Source organism: Doryrhamphus excisus, chromosome 20, assembly GCF_030265055.1.
Source record: "Doryrhamphus excisus isolate RoL2022-K1 chromosome 20, RoL_Dexc_1.0, whole genome shotgun sequence".
NCBI classification, from domain to species: domain Eukaryota; kingdom Metazoa; phylum Chordata; class Actinopteri; order Syngnathiformes; family Syngnathidae; genus Doryrhamphus; species Doryrhamphus excisus.
The window spans coordinates 14393358-14418612 of NC_080485.1; the positions used below are offsets into that span (position 1 = coordinate 14393358).

Here is a 25255-nt window from a genome sequence, read left to right on the forward strand (position 1 = left end):
ATCCATCGCCAAACAATGTTGATTTGATTTGCACTTATGTTTTTACAAATAATCAATACCTTGTGACGAACACGGGACACATCATGGAAAAAGGGTGGGACAGGAAAAAAGGAGGAATGAAGTGAGATGCTTTAATGGGAATGGCATTGACGGGAAAGTCAAGATAAATACCAGAAGGCGCAGGGTGGCTTCAACGGTCAGAGCAGTTGTGTGGTCTCCCTGATTTGTTGAGCAAAGGGTAGAATTTGGCATCAGCTTTGTGATATAGATCAATATTAGGACTTTTTTTCCCATAATTTCCATAATATTATATTTTTATTTTTATTTATATATAATATTATATATTTTTCTCCAACCTAGTTTTCCAAAAAAATACAAAAATTGTGTTTCTCATATTATTATGAATATTGTTCTTGCATATTTCAACTATGTGCTACTAAAAAATATGATTTCTTCATACCACTACTCATCAAATTGCTACTTTTTTCTCATCGGAATGTGACTTTTGTCTCTTAATATTTAGATTTTATTTTTTTTATTTTAGATTTAAAAATGACCATTTTTGCTGTTTTAATTTTCCAATTTTTCCAGCTCTTCTTGTAAATTTTCTTCTGGAAATTATGACTCATACCTCTAATATTTTGACTTTCCGCAACCTAATTAAAAAAACCAAAATTACAACCTTATTTGTTGTTTTGTTTTTCATTATATTTCACCTTTTTTTAAAAAAAAAATCTTTTGTTTAATATTTCAAACTACTAAAATTTTTTATTATAATATTACTCAAGCAAAATTACAACTACTTGTTGTTGGATTACGACTTTCTTGTCCTAATATTTTAACTTAATTAGTATAAAATTACCATTGTTTTTTTTTATTTTTGCTGTTTTAATTTTTCCAATTTTTCCAGCTCTCTTCTTGTAAATTTTCTTCTCGAAAATATGACTTATACCTCTAATATTTTGACTTTGTCGGAACGTGCTAACTTTTTTCCGCAACCTAATTTTCCAAAAATTACACCTTTTTAAAAAAAAAATTATGCCTTTCTTTAATATTTCAAACTACTAAAATGTAATATTATATCATTCCCGCAACTTGTCTGATTGCAACTTTTTTGTCTTAATATTTTTATTTAATTTGTGTAAAATTACAAATTTTTTTAACAATTCTTTTTTAAATAATTTATTTTATTATATTATTATATATTATATTAAAAATTATTTATATTATATTTATTTTATTTTTATTATTATTTTTAGAATGTGCCACCGGCCCAATTCAAAAACAACTGTGTGTTAATTCAGAATGCTTATGCTACTTCCTGCTATTTGTCAAGCATCGCCGCTATTAGCGTTGGAAGTGGTTTGTTGAGGAAAGTGTCGAATTTGGCATTCTAGTCATAAAACATTTGATTGGGTCCTTCGGTGCTAAATGTGCTATTTGATGCCACTATTTATACCCGCGTCCCCTTCAGTCAGAAGCGGTTATTTATTGCTATTAAATGGTTCATTTTCATGCCTTGCCCCCCCCCAGGTCTTTGAGGGGCAATAAAGACGTGACGGAGATAGAATTGTCAAGTCTCGGCTCTCCATTCTGATTTATTAAGAAAGCGGTTTTAAGAGTTCCCACAGGATTTTGTGCCATTCCCGATTCCGACATATGTCATTTTCTGCCTTTTTGTCACCGGAATAACCAGACTAGTTCTTGTCAAAAAAGTAGTATATTAATAGAAGCTGTGTAAATATTCAATTCATTAAAGATATGGTGTCCAATTCCGATAAAACCGCACCCTTCATTATAATCACTTAAAAACAATTTATCGACTGTGTCTTTTAATACACGTCAATCAATTGTGATTGAAACTTTACACATGAAAGACTTAATTCTTGCATTGGCCTCTGCAGCCTCAGGCCTCGTTTCGCTCCGACAGCTGCCCGGGGGGGTCGGGGGGGGGGGGGGGTTATGGAGACGAGCTCACTGCGACTAAACAGATGGAGATAAACGCAGCAAACAAATCCCGATTACTGTCTGTCACGGTGTCAGAGGGTGCGGGGGGGGGGGGGGGGGGCACTTGACACTCGCTAACTAAACAATAGGGCTCGGCGATATTGCGTCTACGGCGATGAGTGTTGGGATTAGGAAGGAAAGTACACGACCAGTGACTAAGTGGACTGTCAATGGATGTGGAGGGTCTGATGTACTTATGGATGTACTTATGTTTGCTAGTATACATTCTAGGTGACGTTAGCTACAACCTGATGTATGTACACGCTATGTGTGTTTAGCAAGGCTAACATACCACTTGGATATTTTGGAAAACAACACATGAAAATATGCTAGTTATATACTGTATACCGGTATCGATGAACTATGGTCTATTTTTGCTGTTGTTTTGCTTTTTCTTGTAATATTTAGACTTTATTCCAGACATATTTTTTTCAACCTAATTATCCAAAAATTGTAAAAAAAAAAAAAAAAAAATTTTTACAATTTTGGTTGGTTTATTATGACTTTTTTCCTCAAAATAGCATGACTTTTTTTTCTCATAAAAATTGTTTTTTCTTCAGATTTTCTTCAGATTACCACATTTTTTGTCACGATGTGGGCGTCACCCCCTCGTGACAGCTCTCTTAGTTTCCTTTTTGCCTCTGTTCCAGTTTCCATGCTCTTATTTTGGTAACCACTTCCTTTGTTGTTCTCTTCCGTTTTCCTTACCCCTGCTCTTTTCACACACCTGCTTCTAATTTCATTATCCCTATTTAGTTCAGGTGCGTGCTCTTTCTGTTGTGGTTTCATTTCGAATTGTCGTTGGTTGGTACTGGCTGTTGTTTTCCTGCTGCTGCCATTTCTGCATTAAACCTTTTATTTGCACTTTTGGTCCTGCTCTCTGCATCCTGGGGTCGCAACGCAACACCGCCAAGCGCGCCCGTGACAGAATGAAACCACCAAACGACGACCTCGCGGAGAGCGACTTTTGGACCTGGCAGATCCTGAAGGCGATGGAAGAGGAGTGCACTAAGTTCACTCCGGAGGAACTGGAGGACATGGTGTGGGGGCCGGATGGCACGCTCGTTCCCATGGCGTGGGTTCATCCAGGCCCCGTAGACGACACACCGGCCTGGCCGCGACACCGGCGTACGTCTCGGCCGCCTCCAGCCAGGGCTCCACGGCGTCAAAAGGTGAAACCGCTCTCTTCCGTCTTGTCACACCAAGCCAGGACACAACCCACAGCTCACGCAGTCACTGAGTGCTGGCCCACCTCTTCGGAATCCCCGTTGCTTCCCATGCAACACGAAGAGGACCACGGCGCACGTTCCCCTCCTGTGCCAAAGCCGCGCAGCCTCAAGGGTTCCCAAACCCCGGCTCCCGTGCCAAGCTGCGTGACGGCCCAGGTTCCTCCTGTGCCCAAGCCACGCAGCCTCAAGGGTTCCCAAACCCCGGCTCCCGTGCCAAGCTGCGTGATGGCCCAGATTCCTCCTGTGCCCAAACCGCGCAGCCCCAAGGGTTCCCAAACCCCGGCTCCCGTGCCAAGCAGCGTGACGGCCCGGATTCCTCCTGTGCCCAAACCCCGCCTGAGGCCCCTCCTAGACCTGGTCCGGGCAGCAGAGCGGGCTGAACTCAAGACCCTCCTCCAGGTCCCCCTCCTCCCGTCCCTGGTTCCACATCCAGCAGCATACGGCGTCTGGAATCCGCCTTCGGAAGGGGGGGCTAGTAGGACCAGCAGTGCGTCGGAGGACGCACATCACACCCCGTCCGTGGAGTGTGGGGATGATGCCCTCTGCGGGTCGCCCGAGGAGGAACAGCCCAGTGGACCTCCAGCACGACTGGTTCTAGCAGCTAACCGGGATGTGCTGTCCGGTATGTTACCACTCGTCAAAGACTCACTTTGCGGTCCCTCTGCTCCACAGTCCAGCGAAGACCGAGGGTCCGTTCCTTGTGTTCCGGCGCCACCTCTTCCACGGCGGGACGCCACGCCGCCGCCTCCTCCGGCGCCACCTCTTCCACGGCGGGACACCACGCCGCCGCCTCCTCCGGCGCCACCTCTTCCACGGCGGGACGCCACGCCGCCGCCGCCTCCTCCGGCGCCACCTCTTCCACGGCGGGACGCCACGCCGCCGCCGCCGCCTCCTCCGGCGCCACCTCTTCCACGGCGGGACGCCACGCCGCCGCCGCCGCCTCCTCCGGCGCCACCTCTTCCACGGCGGGACGCCACGCCGCCGCCGCCGCCTCCTCCGGCGCCACCTCTTCCACGGCGGGACGGCCTCCCCGGCCAGGCCCACCGCCCTGGCCGCCCCCCAGAGGAGTCTATCCATGGCTTCTGCTGGGCCTGCCGTCATGGGCGTCCCCCAGAGGAGCCCAGTTCCCTGCGGGCTGCTCACCCTTCAGGCCGCCCTCCTGCGTGGCCCTGCCACCCTGGCCGACCTCCGGAGAGGTCTGGCCAGCGACCCACCTCCGGTCCCCCCGCCTCCCATCCCTCTTGGTCTGTGGACTTTTTGGACGTCTGGGATCCGTCCTTGAGGGGGGGGTACTGTCACGATGTGGGCGTCACCCCCTCGTGACAGCTCTCTTAGTTTCCTTTTTGCCTCTGTTCCAGTTTCCATGCTCTTATTTTGGTAACCACTTCCTTTGTTGTTCTCTTCCGTTTTCCTTACCCCTGCTCTTTTCACACACCTGCTTCTAATTTCATTATCCCTATTTAGTTCAGGTGCGTGCTCTTTCTGTTGTGGTTTCATTTCGAATTGTCGTTGGTTGGTACTGGCTGTTGTTTTCCTGCTGCTGCCATTTCTGCATTAAACCTTTTATTTGCACTTTTGGTCCTGCTCTCTGCATCCTGGGGTCGCAACGCAACACCGCCAAGCGCGCCCGTGACATTTTTCTTTCAATATTTTTCCTTAGTTCTTGTAAAATTTATGTAAAAAAATTGATGTATGCTTATGTGAAATAGATTCACTCGTTCACGTGAAATTCAGGTATAATATGTGCAATACTACCTTTTGAATACTACATTTTGTTTACTGCAATTCCACATTTTGGTGACTGGTTATTGTTTTTGACAGTACCTGACACTTTCATATTTATATTCTTATTCCTTATTTTATTTTTATTCATTTTCCTTTTTTTTTTTTTTACTTTCTACAAAATGCACCAATATCGACCAAATCAATATATATATTGTCTTTGGGCAATGGTGGCCAGCCAATCACAGGGCACATATAGACAAACAACCATTCACACTCACATTCATACCTATGGACAATTTGGAGTCGCCAATTAGCAACTAGCATGTTTTTGGAATGCGGGAAGAAACCGGAGTACCCGGAGAAAACCCACGCATGCACGGGGAGAACATGCAAACTCCACATAGAGATGGCCAATGGTGGAATTGAACCCGAGTCTCAGTTTCAAAAGTGAAATTTGTAAATAGTTAATGGTGTTATATTAGTAAATTAATAGTTATTTTCATGTAAAACAACCATTTTTGTGTTGTTTATGCTATGGAGCCTATCCCAGCTGTCTTCGGGCGAGAGACGGTGTACACCCTGGACTGGTGGCCAGCCAATCACAGGGCACATATAGACAAACAACCATTCACACTCACATTCATACCTATGGACAATTTGGAGTCGCCAATTAGCAACTAGCATGTTTTTGGAATGCGGGAGGAAACCGGAGTACCCGGAGAAAACCCACGCATGAATGAGGAGAACATGCAAACTCCACACAGAGATGACCGAGGGTGGAATTGAACTCGTAGCTGTGAGGTCTGCGCGCTAACCACTCGACCGCCGTGCAACCGAGCAGGGAATAGTTTTCCATAAATAACAAGGCTGTAAATGGTGGATGTTGCACCATTGATGGCCGAGGGTGGAATCGAACTCGTGTTTCCGAACTGCGAGACCTGCGTGCCAAACACTTGTCCACTATGCAGTCCATGTTTGCAATATTTTCTTTCCAAAGCCATTTCGACAATAATGTGACCAAAAGTACCTAAGAAGAAAGAAAACATGCATGTGCTTGGCTTATCACTTCTGGTCATGTGACAGCGACCAGATACTGGTTAGCCTATTCGCACAATGACTAACGTAGCCGTATTTATCCAGCGTTGTCGTTGTCGTTTCCGCCTGAAAACGATCCCAAGCCGGGACGGGTTCTCCCGGCCTTAATCTTTTCCAATTGCGTCCTCCCTGATGTAGTTTTTTTATTAAATCAATGGCATCTTTCGAGTGATACGAGACTAACAAGTTCAATTCTTTAAAACGCCGCCTTTCGTTTGAGTGTGTCGCCCCGGTCACGTTTTCATATTGTTAAGTGTCTTTCAATAGCTCCCTCCATTTCACACTTTCCAAATGACCCGCCATAATCAGGTCATTAAAAGGAGCCCATTCTCCCTCCACGTGCGACCGGGGCCTCATCTGAATAACAAATCAGCACTCGAGCGCCTTCTCAAACCTAAATTTTTTTGTTTTTTTTCTCCTATTTTCAGATTAGCCTTGTCGGCGTGTTTAGCGGTAAAGATAGTAACTGTGACAAAAGGGTGAAAAGATCCTGTCAAAAGTAAAAAATAATGCCTTTGTTTCATATTTCAAACTACTAAAATTTAATATTATAATATTTTTCCCACAAAACTACTTGTTTTTGTCTGAATATTTTAACTTATTTTTATTTATATATAATATTATATATTTTTCTCCAACCTAGTTTTCCAAAAAAAATACAAAAATTGTGTTTCTCATATTATTATGAATATTTTTCTTGCATATTTCAACTATGTGCTACTCAAAAATATGATTTCTTCATACCACTACTCAGGAAATTGCTACTTTTTTCTCATCGGAATGTGGCTTTTGTCTCTTAATATTTAGATTTTATTTTTTTTTATTTTAGATTTTAAAATTACCACTTTTTTTATTTCTGCTGTTTTAATTTTCCAATTTTTCCAGCTCTCTTGTAAATTTTCTTCTGGAAATTATGACTCATACCTCTAATATTTTGACTTTCCACAACCTAATTAAAAAAAACAAAATTACAACCTTATTTGTTGTTTTGTTTTTCATTATATTTCACCTTTTTAAAAAAAAATCCTTTCTTTAATGTTTCAAACTACTAAAATTTTATATTATAATATTACTCAAGCAAAATTACAACTACTTGTTGTTGGATTACGACTTTTTTGTCCTAATATTTTAACTTAATTAGTGTATAATTACCACTTTTTTTTTATTTCTGCTGTTTTAATTTTCCAATTTTTCCAGCTCTCTTCTTGTAAATTTTCTTCTCAAAATTATGACTTTTACCTCTAATATTTTGACCTTGTCGGAATGTGATCACTTTTTTCCGCAACCTAATTAAAAAACCCAAAATTACAACCTTGTTTTTCATTATATTTAAAAAAAATCCTTTCTTTAATATTTCAAACTACTAAAATTTAATATTATAATATTTTTCCCACAAAATTACAACTACTTGTTGTTAGATTACAACGTTTTTGTCTGAATATTTTAACTTAATTAGTGTATAATTACCACTTTTTTTTAAATTTCTGCTGTTTTAATTTTCCAATTTTTCCAGCTCTCTTCTTGTAAATTTTCTTCTCAAAATTATGACTTATACCTCTAATATTTTGACCTTGTCGGAATGTGATCACTTTTTTCCGCAACCTAATTTAAAAAACCCAAATTACAACCTTGTTTTTCATTATATTTTGGCTTTAAAAAAAAAAGCTTTTGTTTAATATTTCAAACTACTAAAATGTAATATTATAATATTATTCCCGCAAAATTACAACTACTTTTTTGTCTTAATATTTTAACTTAATTTGTGTAAAATTACTGATGATTTTTCCTCTTTTTTTTCTCCCTCATCTGAATAACAAATCAGCACTCGAGCGCCTTCTCAAACCGAAATTTATTTTTATTTTTTTCTCCTATTTTCAGATTAGCCTTGTCGGCGTGTTTAGCGGTAAAGATAGTAACCGTGACAAAAGGGTGAAAAGATCCTGTCAAAAGTGCCATTACTCGTGTGAAAGTACTCGATTTTCTTAATTCATCCCTTAGGAGCGGATAAGTCTATCAATCTGTTAAATCGGAAAGCCATTAGCCGTCCTGGTTTATGTGTTTCAAGCTGTTAACTAGAGGCTGATTGATTGTTGTTCCTCTGATGGGATATGCTGATCTAATCTCACTGTGTGCACGTTTGCAATAAATTACACAATTCCCCCCCCCCCCCATTTAAGAGGGGGGGTTGTGGTGGGCGGGGATTGCACCTCCAGGCATGCCTACGCTCTGCAGGCAAAAGAGCACCGAGTCTGTTTTATGGTGCCATTTTGCCAGCAAAGCCATCAGCCATCCCCGGAGCGCCTCCCGCTCCCTCCACCCTTCTCGGAAAAAATCGAAGCATAATCAAGGTGTATGTTTAGAAAATTTATTGTTATAATTTCCTCACATAATCTCCTCCATTTTCCTGGCGGCGCGGCGACATAGATCATCATCTAAAAAGAGAAAATGGCCAGCAGTTTAAAATTTATCGGTCTTTGATTCTCAATTATACGTGTTTATGGCTTCATCTGTCTTCCGTGACTTCAACCTTTTCCATTATGGCGGAATATTATTTGTACAGAATCCATTAAATTCACACGGAACGACTCTTAATAGGTGGTGGTGGGGGGGGAAACGGCGATTTGCGGCGGGGAAAAGTTTCCAAAAAAGGTTGGCTTTGGGGAAACGTGGACGCTGTTATGACGCAAGGAATTGCTTTATTGATGGACGCCATGTTCCTTTGACCATCGGTTACCCGAATCTCGTCGACATCGTAGCCTGACGCTGATGGTTGTCGTCTACTCCGGATTACTCCGGACAAGATGGGGGCAACGACAGGAAAACTACAGTGCAGGATAGATTTCGGAAAGTGGAATTTTATACAGGCGAGCAGCAGGGGTGTCCAAACTTTTTCCAAACAAAAGGATGAAAGGAACACTTGATGCTTTGTAAGCTAACACATGTACATATGCTAAGAAGGTACTGTTTGTGTATATCTTTTAAATGCTGCATCGCAGCTTTGTGATATGGATGAATATTAGGACTTTTTTTTCATAATTTGCATAATATTATATTTTAATATTATATTATATTATATACACAATTTTTGTAATTTTATATAATTATATATATATATATTACAATATTATATATTTTTCTCCAACCTAATTTTCCAAAAAAATACAAAAATTGTGTAATATATAATATTTAAAAAATAATATATATATAATATTATATATTTTTCTCCAACCTAATTTTACAAAAAATTACAAAAATTGTGTTTCTCATATTATTATGAATATTTTGTCTTGCATATTTCAACTATGTGCTACTAAAAAAAAAAATTTCTTCATACGACTACTCATCAAATTGTAGCTTTTTTCTCATGGGAATGTGGCTTTTGTGTCTTAATATTTAGACTTTATTCTTGTAAAATTTTTAAATTTCTGCTGTTTTAATTTTCCAATTTTTCCGGCTCTCGAAATTTTGACTTATACCGCTAATATTTTGACTTTGTCGGAACGTGAAAACTTTTTTCCGCAACCTAATTAAAAAAAACCAAATTACAACCTTATTCGTTGTTTTGTTTTTCATTATATTTCGCCTTTTTTAAAAAAATAATGCATTTCTTTAATATTTCAAACTACTAAAATTTAATATTATGATATTATTCTCGCAAAATTACAGCTACTTGTTGTTAGATTACAACTTTTTTGTCTGAATATTTTAACTTAATTAGTGTAGAAATTACCACGGCTTTTTTCAAAATTTCTGCTGTTTTAATTTTCCAATTTTTCCAGCTCTCTTCTAGTAAATTTTCTTCTCAAAATTATGATTTATACCTCTAATATTTTGACCTTGTCGGAACGTGATAACTTTTTTCCGCAACCTAATTTAAATTAAAAAAAAATAAGGCTTTTCTTTAATATTTCAAACTACTAAAATTTAATATTATAATATTATTGCTCCAAAATTACAACTACTTGTTGTTAGATAACAACATTTTTGTCTGAATATTTTAACTTAATTTGAGTAAAATTACTGATGATTTTTCCTTTTTTTTCCTTTTTTTTTTACAATTCTTTTGTAAAATATTATTTTGTAAAATAATATTTTTAGACTGTGCCACCGGCCAATTCAAAAACAACTGTGGTCTGCAAATGACCCACCTTTGCCTTAAACTTTATTTACAAAATGTCCTTAAATGATTACGAGAAACTAAAAATGTTTATTTATTTTAATTATTATTTTGATGAGTGTTCTTAATTCATATTTCCAAACCGGCCAAATAATTTTCCATTAGCTCATATACTGCTTTGAACTACTTGAGCTTGAATCAACAGCACCTCTGCTGGTTGCAACTAAGTACTGCATTTGATTTGACCTACACATAATGGTTAATGGAGTCATCATTTCAATGGCTATTATAGCCATAACAAGTTAGATTATATATATTATATTACATTATATAGTTATATAATACAATATGTATATATATATGACCTACAGTACATTGGATTGCAGTATTTAAGACGCAAAAAGTATGCGTCCCTTTCATGAATTGTCTTTACATCCACGTCTAAATCAATGTTTCCTGTTTCCACAGGAAGCAGCCTCATTTGCTGCAAGTGATCCCACCCTTCAAGACATCGAGCGCCTTTGACTGGCCTGCCTGAGATGCAGAGGTAAAAAAAAAAAAAAAAGAGCAACTAATCGGGCCGTAATTCAAGATCCGCTCGGCCACTTACAATCGATACCCGCAAAATCCCAATTAAAGCGTGCCGGGTCAGCGGACGGCCACTGATTCCTTTACAAGTTAAATGCAATACTCCAATCGAAGCAATCTCCGCGGTGGCCTTCACGGGTTTAACGGCTCATCCCGACAGGAGTGGCCCAGTTAAAAAGTGCAAGAAGGACACAGGGGGGGCGCCGAGCTTTTAGCGATCGATGTTGGAGCAAAGTGGAACGGCTACCATGACGTTCTTTTACGCCCATATTTGTACACAGCACAGGAAAGGTAATATTGCATATTGGGCTGCACGGTGGACAAGTGGTTAGCGTGCAGGCCTCGCAGCTAGGAAACCTGAGTTCGATTCCACCTCTCTGTGTGGAGTTTGCATGTTCTCCCCGTGCATGTGTGGGTTTTCTCCGGGTACTCCGGTTTCCTCCCACATTCCAAAAACATGCTAGGTTAATTGGCCACTCCAAATTGTGAGTGTGAATGGTTGTTTGTCTATATGTGCCCTGTGATTGGCTGGCCACCAGTCCAGGGTGTACCCCGCCTCTCGCCTGAAGACAGCTGGGATAGGCTCCAGCAACCCCCCTACGCGACCCTTGTGACGATAAGTGGTAGAAAATGAATGAATTTTTTATTTTTTTATTTTCTATCCCCTCCTGCTCTGATCCATCTTCTATGCCGCTTATTACTCCAAATTGTCCATAGGTATAAATGTGAGTGTGAATGGTTGTTTGTCTATATGTGCCCTGTGATTGGCTGGCCACCAGTCCAGGGTTTACCCCGCCTCTCGCCCGAAGACAGCTGGGATAGGCTCCAGCACCCACCGCGACCTTTGTGACAATAAGTGGTAGAAAATGAATGAATTAATGAATTTTTTTATTCTTTTCTATCCCCTCCTGCTCCGATCCATCTTCTATGCCGCTTATTACTCCAAATTGTCCATAGGTATGAATGTGAGTGTGAATGGTTGTTTGTCTATATGTACCCAGTCCAGGGTGTACCCCGGGACCCTCATGAGGATAAGCAGTAGAAAATGAATGAATGAATGTACTATTTAATATACTCCACCATGCAAAATAAAGCATTGTACTCCGAAATATGGCTTTTTAAAAAAAAAAAGGAATTAAAAATGTTGCCAGTGAGTGTATTAAGATGTTATATATGATTATGCTTCAGATGCAATGTTGTACTTGTCAGTACTAGCAATGTTGTAATTTGTCTTAAACTACACACAGTTGTGCATCGTTTTTGTGTCCTTGTTAGACCCAGTTTGTGCTGCTCTCTGAAGGGAGTAGTTAACAGCATGGTAAGAGATTTTAGTTTGAGTTTTTAGATTTTTTAGATGGCTTTTCTAATAATCTATTAGCCTTATAAAATGATGAACTTGGATTAGCAGCCATACCAGGAGATTGATGCAGAGGACTGACAGTTGTTGATAGTAGGCCTCTATGCAAAAACGTAGATCCTTCTTTGAAAATCATCATTTTAATTGTTTGGGAAATGGATAAAAATGTTTGTGAAATGTAAAAAAATTGTTTGTGAAATGCATGAAAATATGTTTTTCTTTGGTAAACAAAGAAATTTGTAAGCGATCCCAAACTTTTGAGCGGTAGTGTAAGTATTTTATACTTTGAATGATATGTCGTTACTACAATATCCCACTTATTCTGTGTGAAAGGCACAGACATAATGTAGTCAATGTGTATTCTGGTGACAGTTTGACCCTGGAACGGATTAAGTCCATTTCCCTTACTTTAAACAGGAACAATAGGAAAAGTTGTTGTTGATATTTGTCTTCTTGCACAGTTGTGCAGCGTTTTTGTGTCCTTGTTAGACCCAGTTTGTGCTGCTCTCTGAAGGGAGTAGTTAACAGCATGGTAAGAGATTTTAGTTTTAGTTTTTAGATTTTTTTAGATGGCTTTTCTGATAATCTATTAGCCTTATAAAATGATGAACTTGGATTAGCAAGCAAATGTAGTTCGTTTTATTCATTTTAAATGTTTGTAAAATGGAAAAAAAAATTGTAAAATGCATGAAAATTTGGTTTTTTTTTGTAAACAAAGAAATCTGCAAGTGATCCCAAACTTTTCAGCGGGAGTGTATGTTAAATATAAAAATATTCCACCATAAGAACTACTACATACTCCGCTTTTTCTCCCATTTTTCCCCTTCCAAGCTCGTGTTTTCGCCATCACCACCCGTGACCCACAGAAGGAATTCTCACAAGATATCAAAACAAAAATCTATATTTAATATGGGAGCAATTACACAGCGAAAGTTGGCTGCATGCGGCTGCTTGTCAGCCAAGCGTGTGTTTTTCATCAAACAGGTCGTTAGAGCGTGATGGATGTAAACCTATAAAGTATCTAAACTGGAGCTTTTAACCAAGCGCCAGCAACACTATCATTTCTCTAATAGAACCTGCTGACCGCGTCATTCCCTGCTGCCATTTGTCATTTTTCTCCCCCCCTTTTTCCCCACCCCCCCTTTGTGAAATAATCAATATCTTGCCACTTGGAAATAAATAAAATAAAAGCAGCAGAGGAACAACAAAAATAGACTTATGGACGCCTGCATGGCAGCTTCATAACCAAAGGGGTCTTTTGCATTAGAATTCAGCTTTGATTATACGACTCCTTCACAGTTCATGTGTGCAGTTCATTCTTTTGGCCCACAGAGGGCGCTGTCTATCTGTTCTTCCCCTCGCCAACAAGTCAATTAATATCAATGAGGGAATATTCACAGCACAAGTCCACACAACAAGCAGGCCAATCTGACGGAAGAATTAAGCACATCGATTGGACAGAAATAAATGACCATTTGTAAGCTAAAAAAAAAAAAAACTAAAAAAAATATGATATTATGTAGTCATTGTTTATTTTTATTACCAGTGCCATAGTTAACATTTAAAAATTCCCTGCTTATTTATTTTATTGCTAGAATTAAATTCCACTTTTTTATATTTTCCTAATCAGCAACATTTAAAATTATGCATCTTGTAAGATATCAAATGTAGTAGAATATTTTATACAATTATTTTTTTAATTGAATTTTTTCCCGGTTGCATGTTACATTTACACCCTCCCCGCACATAATATTAGAAACACCTGCACACAACAAAAGGATAGTAATGGGTTTTGATTGACAGGTGTACATTTTAGTTTAACTGTTTTTTGTCATATTGGCAGTCAGTGGCGTCATTAGGCCTATTTTAAGGGGGGCTTCAGACCCCCTAAAATGTTCTTAAGTCCCCCTAAATAATTTGATATTTTTTTATTGGTTTATATTTTTTGTTTTTTTTTACAAAAAAAATTTCTGACAAATCTCTGACAAAATCGCTGACTTTTTTTTAGACAAATGTCATATAATAGAGCAAAAGCAGGGTTATTTTAGGGGGTCTACAATCCTCCTAAAATGCACTTAAGCGCCCTAAATAATTTGATATTTTTTATTGATTTTTTTCCTATTGATTTTTTTTTTACAAAAAAAATCTCTGATAAATTTCATATAATAGGGCAAAAGCAGGGTTAGTTTTACATTATTTTAGAGGGGCTTCAGTCCCCCTAAAATGCACTGAGCGCTTAAGTGCATTTTAAATAATTTCATATATTTTATTGATTTTTTTTCTATTGTTTTTTGTTACAAAAAAAATCTGACAAATTTCATATTATAGGGAAAAGCAGGGTTATTTTTAAGTTATTTTAGGGGGACTTCACTCCCCCTAAAATGCACTTAAGCGCCCCTAAATAATTTGATATTTTTTTGATTTTGATTTTTTTTTTTACAAAAAAAATCTCTGATAAATTTCATATAATAGGGCAAAAGCAGGCTAATAAGCAAGCCAATAAGCAGGTTATGATGATAGTAGTAATAATAATAGACTAATGAATAATATAATAATGATTATTATATCATTGATCATTGATCAGAGCTTGAGCAGCGGTTTTGCAGTGTAGAGTGTGTGTACTTGTTTACATTTAATGGTGGCCTAGAATAATTGAGTACTAAATAAATCTACTAAATCTTTCCAAAAGTGGGAAAATTATATCCCGGTTCTTGTTCCTTATTTTTAATTTTTTTTTTTTAAATTTGAAATTCATATCCTGTGCACCCCCTGTCCTCAGTACCTAGTGACGCCCCTGTTGGCAGTACATCATAATTTTAGGAACCATGGAAAATACACAATAGTAAAGTGGTAAATACACTATTGATATATACTGTATGACATATATTGTTACATCTGTAGCTTACAGTGACAATGACAAGTGAGCATTATGATTATGAATTTTGGATATGGGTGTTATGCAAGTGTACCTAATGAAGTGTCCAGAGTGTGTGTGTGTGTGTGTGTGTGTAGATCTAAAGCTTCTTTCTCTTTGGCGTTAACAGCCTGGTGCTCATTTGCTGCCTAACAGGACTTTATGAGAGCAGTAACAGACACACACACACACACACACACACACACATTGCAGCCAAAGAGGGGAGGATGCTCTCTCTCTCTCTTTTTCTCTCTCTCTCTCTCTCTTTCTCTCCTCCCTCCTCAAAGTCTCTCCCCTTAATCCCATTTGCCATTGTACAAGCCCAATCGCCTATACTTTCCGCATTTAACTTGGATGACATTTTTATTTCGTCATTAGCATCAGACGCGACACCGGCTCCGCGGGTTCTGCGTTCGAGTCCGGGATGATACATCTGGCACGGTGCACGCTTTTTGCCTCTCTTTTTGCAGCCTCGCAATCCGCCATCTCTCAATAAAGCACCGAGAAGACAACCGAACTGAAGAGGAATTCCATTTTAATTTTTAAAAAAATTAAAAAAAAATAGAAACTCACCCTCATTTTTGTGGTTCTCACCTCCGCGCGTTCCCGCCACCGCCATGCCCGAGACCACGCAGGAAGCTCCCGCCAAGGACTCCCCCTTCTTCATCAAGAACCTTCTCAACTGCGACAGCAAACCCCCGAAACCGAAACCGGTGCTCGCGGCCTCCAAAGCGGCCCTGGAGGCTGCGGGGGGTTTCTCCTTGTCCCAGGTGGCTGACTTCGGCTTCCCTCGCTTCGAGCTGCCGGCGCAGAGGTTCACTCTACCGGCCCACTACCTGGAGCGGACGTCGGCGTGGTGGTACCCGTACGCCCTCAACTCGTCTGCACACATCCACAGAAGTGACGGTATGGTAGATAATATTATAATATTTATTACAATATTTAATAAAAATATTCTAGCAATTCATGTGTATTGTATTTTTTGTCACGTGTCCACAATTATTACTATTGGATTGCGAATAACTAAAATTAATCTGCTTTACAGTGGCAGAAAAACTGTCAATCAGAGACTCGTCCCCGACATCCGGTACAGACAGGGACTCTCCAGAACTGGTCCTAAAGTCCGAACCAGACGCTAAAGACGAGGACGACGACGACGAGCACACAGCCAGCAAAAGCGGCGACGAGATCATCCTGGAGGAAAGCGACTCCGAGGAGACCAAAAAGGACGAAATGGACGACTGGAAGAAGCGAAGCGACGACGACAAGAAGCCCTGCCGCAAGAAGAAGACTCGAACCGTGTTCTCCAGGAGCCAAGTGTTCCAGTTGGAGTCCACCTTCGACATGAAGCGCTACCTGAGCAGCTCCGAACGCGCGGGGTTGGCTGCTTCCCTGCACCTGACCGAAACCCAAGTCAAGATCTGGTTCCAGAACCGCAGGAACAAGTGGAAGAGGCAGCTGGCCGCGGAGCTGGAAGCCGCGAACCTGAGCCACGCAGCCGCGCAGAGGATAGTGAGGGTCCCCATCCTCTACCACGAGAACTCGGCCTCGGAGGGCGCCGGTGCCACCCCCAGCGTGCCTGCCAGTCAGCCGCTGCTCACCTTCCCGCACCCGGGGGTCTACTACTCGCACCCCATCGTCACCTCCGTACCTCTGCTGAGACCTGTGTGAGAGACACCCCCCCGAAAAAAAAACAAAAAACTAAGAACTTCATATTTTTGTACTCCGGAAGAAAAAAAAAACAACAATGTAAGGCCTGTTTCTTTGATTTCCCATCACGTGATGCGACGATTCAAGCCCATTTTTTATTATAATTCACGATTATATCATCTCAGGACTCTACCTGCTTACACTGCCTAAAGAGTGTCTTATATTTTTATTTATTTTTTATTTACAGCCCACCCTTCATAAACACAACAGGCCTGCATCTCAATAAATTATTCAATAAATCCTACACCACTTTTTTAATTTTATGGATTTTTTTTTAAAAAGAAAATTAAATTCAGAATGAATAAATAACATTATTAAAATATCCCGTTAGTCTTTTAGCAACTACTGATGTTATATCCAAGATCGTCTAATTTATTGAGATGCTACTGTTCAAACCATTACGTGCAATACGCCTACGCCCCATTTTTTTTTAATTCCATAAGGATTCTATTGTGTTCAGCTTGGACCAAGAGCTCGACGGGTGACAATCAAGACACTCTCAACTGTAAATTGTACCCCCCCCCCTTCACCCCCACACTTTGCTGTATATGTTTAGTTTTAGGGAATCCTGCTCCTTTCTTTTTTTTATTTTTTTATTCTAAAGCGTCGACTACACTGGTGTATAAAATGATGTAAATGTATATATTTAATTAAGGAAGAGGAGCCAGGAGATTTTTTTTTCGTTTTTGTTTGTACAGATTAAAAAAAAAAAACGTTTTTTGATATTGTATTGATGAACCGATGTGGTGCAAATAAATGGAGACTATTCCCTACATTTTATTATTGTAGAATTATTATTATTATTATTATTATTATTACTACTTAAAAAAATAAATATAAATAATAATTCGATTAAATTAAATTAATTAAATATTTTAATTTTAGATTTTGAATGAAATTTAATTGTAACAAAAAAGGAGAAGTGGCTTTACCTGAAATTAATATTAATGTGGAATTGCCACCATCTTGCCTAAATTATGATCTTTTGTACTGAAGAGGACATTATTGCATGAGTGTGTGTGTGTGTGTGTGTGTGTGTGTGTGTGTGTGAAATAGATAAGGATCTCCAACAATAATCTCCACCTTTGTTCCTCTTCTTTGTTGTCGAAGCAGGTGTATATCCTTCTTTTTTTTTTTTTAAATGTGACACCTTTTAAAAATGTGTCAAATAAATCCCAAATTATTAAAAACCACATATTATGCAGCTTATGAATTATCTCAAATTGTTTACGGGCCAGAATTTCCGACGAAAATGCAGAGATCGTTTATTGAGCTTGTGCTTTGTAACACGTATGAAGCTACAAGTGTCACCTGACACTTGATGCCTGCACAAAGTCGGTCAAGACCTGGACCTTCTTTTATGTGTCATTTAAGTACCCAAATACATCCAAGGGGGAAGGAAAAAAATGCTATTTTTGCATGCAATTTCAATAAAATAAAATAAAGTAAAATCTTAAATGTTCCACTAATAATAAAATATACATTTACATGTAATTGCAAAATTGCAGTATTTATTTGTAGCCTTTTTATTCACGATATATATTTTAAAAATTGAATTAAAATGATGTAGATTTGAAATAAGCCCTTAAATAACAGTTTTTTTTGTTTATTTCTTAAAGACAATCAGAATGAAAGTTAAGGATTATTTTATATTATAAATAATTTCGACAAATCAATTATAAAGAAATATATTTATAGCTTAAAAGTCATAGTATTGCAAAAGTATAGTATAATAATGTTTAAATCAAATACTTTCTGATGTGCATAATAACAACAACAACAATAATAATAACAACAACAACAATGATAATGATAACAGCATATAATAATAATAATAATAATAATAATAATAATAATAATAATAATAATAACAATAATAATAATAATAATAATAATAATAATAATAATAATAATAATAATAATAATACGCACACATCATGATGACCTCATCAAGAGACAATATGCTCGGATCACCACTAGTATTGACGTGCACCTTATCCCACGCACGCTCCACGCCACTCCATTATTGCAAATTAATAGATTATAGGGCGGCATTATTCCTCTGGCACATATCGACCTGGTGTGGGGGGTGACCGTGTGGGATGGGGTCGATGGGGGGGGGGGGGGGGGGTGCGTTAAGTCAGGCCAACATGTGCAACTCAACGGATGATGACCTTGATGGCCACTGTGTGCAGAAATTGGAAATTAAATTACCACTCGATAATTTCCATTTGTGTGTCTTTATGTTTAAAAAAAAAAATCCGATTACATGATCAGACGTTGGAGGGAAGGGGGTGGCGTGGATTTTTTTTTTTTGGAGGGGGGGGGTGTTATTTTTTTAAGTCTTATTGATGATTTTTAGGGTCTAATAAGCTTATTATGGACATGTTTTTTTGCACAATTAGACACCTTTTGTGAGGCGAATTTATTTGGGGTTCAAAATTAAAAGGGGGGGGGGTCCTACAGTGATGTCCCAAATGATTAAAATACCCGTAAGTATATTATATTTCAAAATAGTACAAAACAGGAAGACATTTTGATATTTTGAGCTAGTGCGTAATTACGCACGCAGCTGGCAAATACGCACAGACGTTCCAAATCAGCCATTTTTTAAAACGCTGTAATATTTGACCGCAATATGAAAAACGCAGCATAAACATGTTATTATAATGCACTCTTGTTTGCAAAGAACTAAACCGACGCTTGATGGAAGGCGAGCATCCGATTTTCATCAAGGTTCCATTAAGTGAAACATAGGTTGCGAGGCCGCGTCTGATTGGAACAGTTTAAATTTTAATTGTGTTTTTAATTTGACATATAGTTGCCGTGAAGAATGACACCCATGCCCTGCAGGGGGTGGGGGTGGGGGTGTTTGGGAGGGGTGGTGTTGGTGGGGGTGGTTCCTGCGGTCGATTTTCTTAATTTCTCCCCTAGGAATTGATGAGTCTATCAGGGCAGTAGATTGGAAAGCCATTAAAAGTCAATGGTTAGCTTGTTAATTGGAACTTGATGGATAGGAGCCCTCGGATAGGCGGTGCTGATCCAATCTTCCTGACTTTGTGTTTTCCAATAAATTACCCAGTTCATTTCCACACTCACATTACATAAATGGTGCACCTCCAGGGCTGGCTTGCATTTACAACTCTCTCTCTCTTTCTTTCTCGCCCACAGGAAGAGGTAAAAAAAAAAAAAAAAAAGAGAGAGAGAACAGGGTCCCTCTCTTTCTTGAATGAAAATCGAAACACAATCAACGTTTATACTTAGAAAATTTATTGATATCATTTTCCCTGGTAATTTCCTTATTGGAGATGCTGGACATGCCATAGATCATAATCCAAGCGTGTAGTTGAATATTTATCGAGGTTTGATTTCCACATCAAAACGCGCCATAACTTCATCATGTCGCCTGCTTTGTTTGAAAACCAGGGCGGATAAAACATCCTCGTTCCCCGCTTATGGCGCGCAAACATACGCTACACGTCAACCTGGGAGAAGCGACACTAATATTCATATTTATTTAAAAAAATAATCATGACAAATATTCCCTTGGGGTCATCTGATTCAAAACAAAATGGCAGACTTGGTATCTTTCATCGGTTCATTCATTGGTATCGAACACTGTATCGAAACTGGTGGCCGGGGCCAGTTAACCGTGATTGGTTCTAGGATTTTTTGACATGAAATTGTCAAAAAAAATTGTATGAGTCCAGTTCTCGAATATAGTTCCGGTTAATCGGTGGGGCAACTTAAGTAACCCCGGGTCCGAGTTCAGACTCTGTTTGGGGTCGAACCTTGTTTTCAGACGCCGGAGCACTCTCCGTTCAAGCTGTGGGTTTCCGCAGCCAGCGCAGGAGCTCACCGATTCGGGGCCGCAACGGACTTAGTGTGAGCCCGGGGTATAGAGTTTGACTTCTCAAAACAATATGCGTTCAAAAGAGTAATACATTTGCATCCCAAAGACAATGATACAATCCGAAATGAGTCAGTAACTTTCATTCATTCATTTTCTACCGCTTAAAAATGGATTACAGCTAAACAACCATTCACACTCACATTCATACCTATGGACAATTTGGAGTAATAAGTGGCATAGAAGATGGATCAGAGCAGGAGGGGATAGAAAAGAATTTTTAAAAATTCATTAATTTTCTACCACTTATCGTCACAAAGGTCGCGGTGGGTGCTATAGCCTATCCCAGCTGTCTTCGGGCGAGAGGCGGGGTACACCCTGGACTGGTGGCCAGCCAATCACAGGGCACATATAGACAAACAACCATTCACACTCACATTCATACCTATGGACAATTTGGAGTCGCCAATTAACCTAGCATGTTTTTGGAATGTAGGAGGAAACCGGAGTACCCGGAGAAAATGGAATCAAACCCTGGTCTCCCAGCTGTGAGGTCTACGCACTAACCACTCGACCACCGTGCAGCCCAGATTCAGTAACTTTTTAGTCACAAATCCCTGGACAGATACTGGACAGTGCAGGCGGAGTTTCCTAGATTCCCGTTGTTTTTTTTGTAATGGAATTGGGTATAAATCAACCATGGATCTAAAACAGACAAGTAAACAACACTTAATAGCAAATGTATTCACGTTTGATTTGAATCAAGTGGAACCAACACTTCAGGTTGAATTAACAATGAATGAATTAACAGGTTGAGTTAAATCAAGCCTGTGATTAATTCTATCTGATCTACATGACTTGAATTTTAATTTGGTACTCCAAAATATATCATTTGTTGTAAAAGTCAACACAGTAGCCATTTACGTTTTTACCGTGTACACAATTCCGATGGAGTGGCAGTTTTCCATCGGCAAAACCAAGACGTCATACTTTTATGTGACTGTTGCCAAAGACACCATATGGCAGCGAGACACCACACGGACACGTCTTCCTGTTTTGTCGTGAATTCAGTCGTGTTTCTCACCTCATTGATGAAAATGCTGGTGCGGTGATTGAACACGAGACGATTGAAGTCAAGAAATAACTCATGTCAAAACAGGAAGGTGGAGTCCGAGTGGTGTTTGGCCGTCACATCGTGTCTTTGGGAAGACTGGGATGAGTTTAACTAGACTTATATGATATCTTGAGGCTGCACGGCGATCGAGTGGTTATTGCGCAGACCTCACAGCAAGGAGACCAGGGTTCAATTCCACCCTCGGCCATCTCTGTGTGGAGTTTGCATGTTCTCTCCGTGCATGCGTGGGTTTTCTCCCACATTCCAAAAACATGCTAGGTTAATTAGCGACTCCAAATTGTCCATAGGTATGAATGTGAGTGTGAATGGTTGTTTGTCTATATGTGCCCTGTGATTGGCTGGCCACCAGTCCAGGGTTTACCTTGTTTCTCGCCCGAAGACAGCTGGGATAGGCTCCAGCACCCCCCACGAACCTCATGACGATAAGTTGTAGAAAATGAATGAATGAATGATTAAAAAAAAAAATCTTTTCTATCCCCTCCTGCTCCGATCCATCTTCTATGCCGCTTATTACTCCAAATTGTCCATAGGTATGAATGTGAGTGTGAATGGTTGTTTGTCTATATGTGCCCTGTGATTGGCTGGCCACCAGTCCAGGGTGTACCCCGCCTCTCGCCCGAAGACAGCTGGGATAGGCTCCAGCTCCCCCTGCGACCCTCTTGAGGATAAGCGGTAGAAAATGAATGAATGAATGATATCTTAAGGGAAAAATTGATTCAGTTAACATTCGTTTCAGTTAGAGTGAGACATTAATGACACTAACCAAGGTTCGAGTAGAAATAATACCTGGTTTAAGTCACACTCCACAGTCTCCACTTTAGTGCAGCGTCCATTTTGTTGTTGTTGCTGCCCTCAGTCTCCTGTCGGATAAAAACTGTTGTTATTAGCATGTCTCATTTTCACCAGAGGGGGGGTTCATTATGTTTCCCCACTACCATTTTAAAGTGGGAAACCGACCATCCAAAACTGAGCTGCAGGATTTTAAAGGATCTGCATCATGACAATGACAATCAACCCCCCCCCCCCCCCCCCCCCCCCCGCCCCCCACTCCACAGTGCTGCTGTATTAAAGCCCACCATTTAAGTGTGTCTGGGCCTCCCTCAGCAAGTACTAAAATAGGGATCATGTGGCCCCTCAAGCACCCCCCCCCCCCCCAGCTGTCCCAACACCACCACTGCCAATCAATGAATCTATTAGCAAGCCTCCATCATCACAAAAGCACGTTAGCTCATTAATGATGAGATTCATTCTTAATTGCTGATAACGGGGGTTGATTGTTTTCAACCTCTGATTGACAGCAAGGATTTACTCTCACTTGGACAAAATAGCACACAGGTTGCTAAAGGTTGCGGTGGTCAGGTGACATACACAACCTAAACCACCTGACAACATTGTAACAAACACTATTAATGAGGAAATGCTAAATGCTAAACACGGCCATATGTTTACAGAAATGTAAGCAAAAAAACTTATCATGTGGACACTTTTTAACTGTAAAGCTCCATTTTAGCCCCCACATTTAGCTAAATGGTATAATGGTAATGGTTTAATTTCATTTGAACATGCATCAGATTACAATTGAATGCATCCCATAATCAGTTCACAGTTCCACATGTCCAAAAGGAGTAGGAAGAAGCAAAGCTTATTGAATTCTACCCCTCCATCTTGGTACTTCTACAATCAGTAACTGTTACATTTGTTCACTTCCTGCTTTCCATAATACATGTTAAGGTTATCTGGTACTTTTACAATCAGTTACAATCAGTCAACTGTTACATTTGTTCACTTCCTGCTTTCCAAATATAATAAAAATATTTTATAATTTTTTATAATTGTTTTATATTTTTTTTTATATTTTTTCAAATTTTGTTTATAATTTTTTCAAATTTTTAAAATAATTTTTTTTGTCACGTACCAAAGTACTTGGTGATATGAGCATCCAATGACATAATGGGTACCATAGTAAGTGTCAATATAGTGATATATATAGCACATCATGACTGGTTCAAGACTCTTCATCCTTGTATTTAGCAAACATCAACTGCTTGTATTGTTTCTTGAATTGGCTCATCGTCGTTTGCATTGTTTGATTTCCTTACTCAATCCATTCCATAGTTTGATTCCACATACTGAAATGCTATGGCTTTTTAACGTAGTCCTAGCATAGAAGTGTTTCAAATGTACTTCTTCCCTGAGATCATATTTCTCCTCTCTTGTAGAGAAGTATTGGATGACATTTTTAGCTAATTGGTTATTTTTTTAGCCTTATGCATTATTTTAGCTGTTTGAAGATGAACTATATCAGCAAGTTGAAGTATTTGTGATTTTAGTAATAAGGAGTTAGTATGTTCTCTGTAGGTGGCATTATGAATTATCCTTACCTACCTTTTTTTGCAGTACATTTAGCGAGTAAAGATTGCTTTTATAGTTATTATCCCATATTTCCACACAATAAGTAAAATATGGTAGAACCAGAGAGCAATAAAGAGTGTGGAGTGATTTCTGATTGAGAAAAATTTTTTTGCTTTTGCAAACGTTCTGTCGTGGTTTATGACGCGGGATCAATTCTAAGCCAGTGAAATCACGTTCCTTGAAGCAGGTTAAAATCTTAGCTAGTTAGGTCACACAATGGATCCACTGTGCCTGAAGCAGATCGAGCGGGTTAGTTCTGTCATTTGTGATAGTATTTGTTAGTATGTTCTCTGTAGGCGGCATTATGAATTATCCTTACTGACCTTTTTTTGCAGTACATTTATCAAGTCAAAATTTGCTTTTATAGTTATTACCCCAATATTTCCACACAAAATCAGCATACAGAAGATACAATGAAAAATATTGTACAGTAAACCTCGGATATATCGGATTCAATTGTTCCCACTGGTTTTGTCCGATATAAGCGAAATCCGTTATATGCGTATACCGGAAAATGTCCGTTTTACGCATATATCGGATTTATATCCGGTATATGCGTAAATCGGATTTTATCCGTTATAAAAAGGCACTTCCTTGACTATGTTTCCGATGTACCTGGACGCGCAGGCAACGCTGCAAATGACGTCGTACAGCGGCCTGTCACGATTCGGCGAATCGGAGCGCCACGATGCGGCCATCCGATATATGCGAGGGAAATTTAATGGAAATGCATTGGAACGGGACTGGAGATTTTGTCCGAAATAGGCGAAATCCGTTATTAAAAAAATTGATTTTTATTGGAAATGCATTACAGAAAAATGTTCTTTTTTTATCTGTCCGTTGTGAGCGAATTTCCGATATATCCGAGTCCGATATATCCGAGGTTTACTGTAATATTATTTTCTGCAATAGGCTTAAGCATGCATTCCTTTTCTCAGTCTTTCTCTCTCTTTCTCTCTCTCTCTTTCTCTCTTTGTGGCTCAATAAGGTGAGTTTAAACTTTCCGGGCCTGTGCTGCAGGCTGTGATTGGACCAGGAGGAGCTTACCTTCATGCAAATGAGCCAACGCAACCTTGGGCGCCTGTGAGGAGGAGGTAGACCCACCAATAACACTCA

General features: G+C 39.4%; 2 protein-coding genes across 2 annotated transcripts; both read left to right on the forward strand.

The window, feature by feature from the left end:
- The first annotated feature begins 2641 nt into the window (after positions 1–2641).
- LOC131108303 (uncharacterized) lies at positions 2642–4518 on the forward strand. The gene is made up of 3 exons (XM_058059271.1): positions 2642–3827; positions 3909–3968; positions 4300–4518. The coding sequence occupies exons 1-3, from the start codon at positions 2937–2939 to the stop codon at positions 4516–4518; spliced, it is 1170 nt and encodes a 389-aa protein (XP_057915254.1). The 5' UTR covers positions 2642–2936.
- A 10836-nt stretch (positions 4519–15354) lies between these two features.
- hmx3a (H6 family homeobox 3a) lies at positions 15355–17486 on the forward strand. Its single transcript, XM_058059017.1, has 2 exons — positions 15355–15938; positions 16078–17486. Exons 1-2 carry the CDS (start codon positions 15650–15652, stop codon positions 16701–16703), a joined length of 915 nt encoding a protein of 304 aa, XP_057915000.1. The 5' UTR covers positions 15355–15649; the 3' UTR covers positions 16704–17486.
- Positions 17487–25255: the final 7769 nt, after the last annotated feature.

Bases quoted from the DNA above. Each gene is read 5' to 3' on its own strand.
- LOC131108303 (XM_058059271.1), top strand. From the start codon at position 2,937: ATGAAACCACCAAACGACGACCTCGCGGAGAGCGACTTTTGGACCTGG. The intron at 3,828-3,908 runs GTTCTAGCAGCT...TCTGCTCCACAG, and splicing joins GTGGACCTCCAGCACGACTG to TCCAGCGAAGACCGAGGGTC. The intron at 3,969-4,299 runs GCCACGCCGCCG...GCCGCCCCCCAG, and splicing joins CACCTCTTCCACGGCGGGAC to AGGAGTCTATCCATGGCTTC.
- hmx3a (XM_058059017.1), top strand. From the start codon at position 15,650: ATGCCCGAGACCACGCAGGAAGCTCCCGCCAAGGACTCCCCCTTCTTC. The intron at 15,939-16,077 runs GTATGGTAGATA...TCTGCTTTACAG, and splicing joins ACACATCCACAGAAGTGACG to TGGCAGAAAAACTGTCAATC.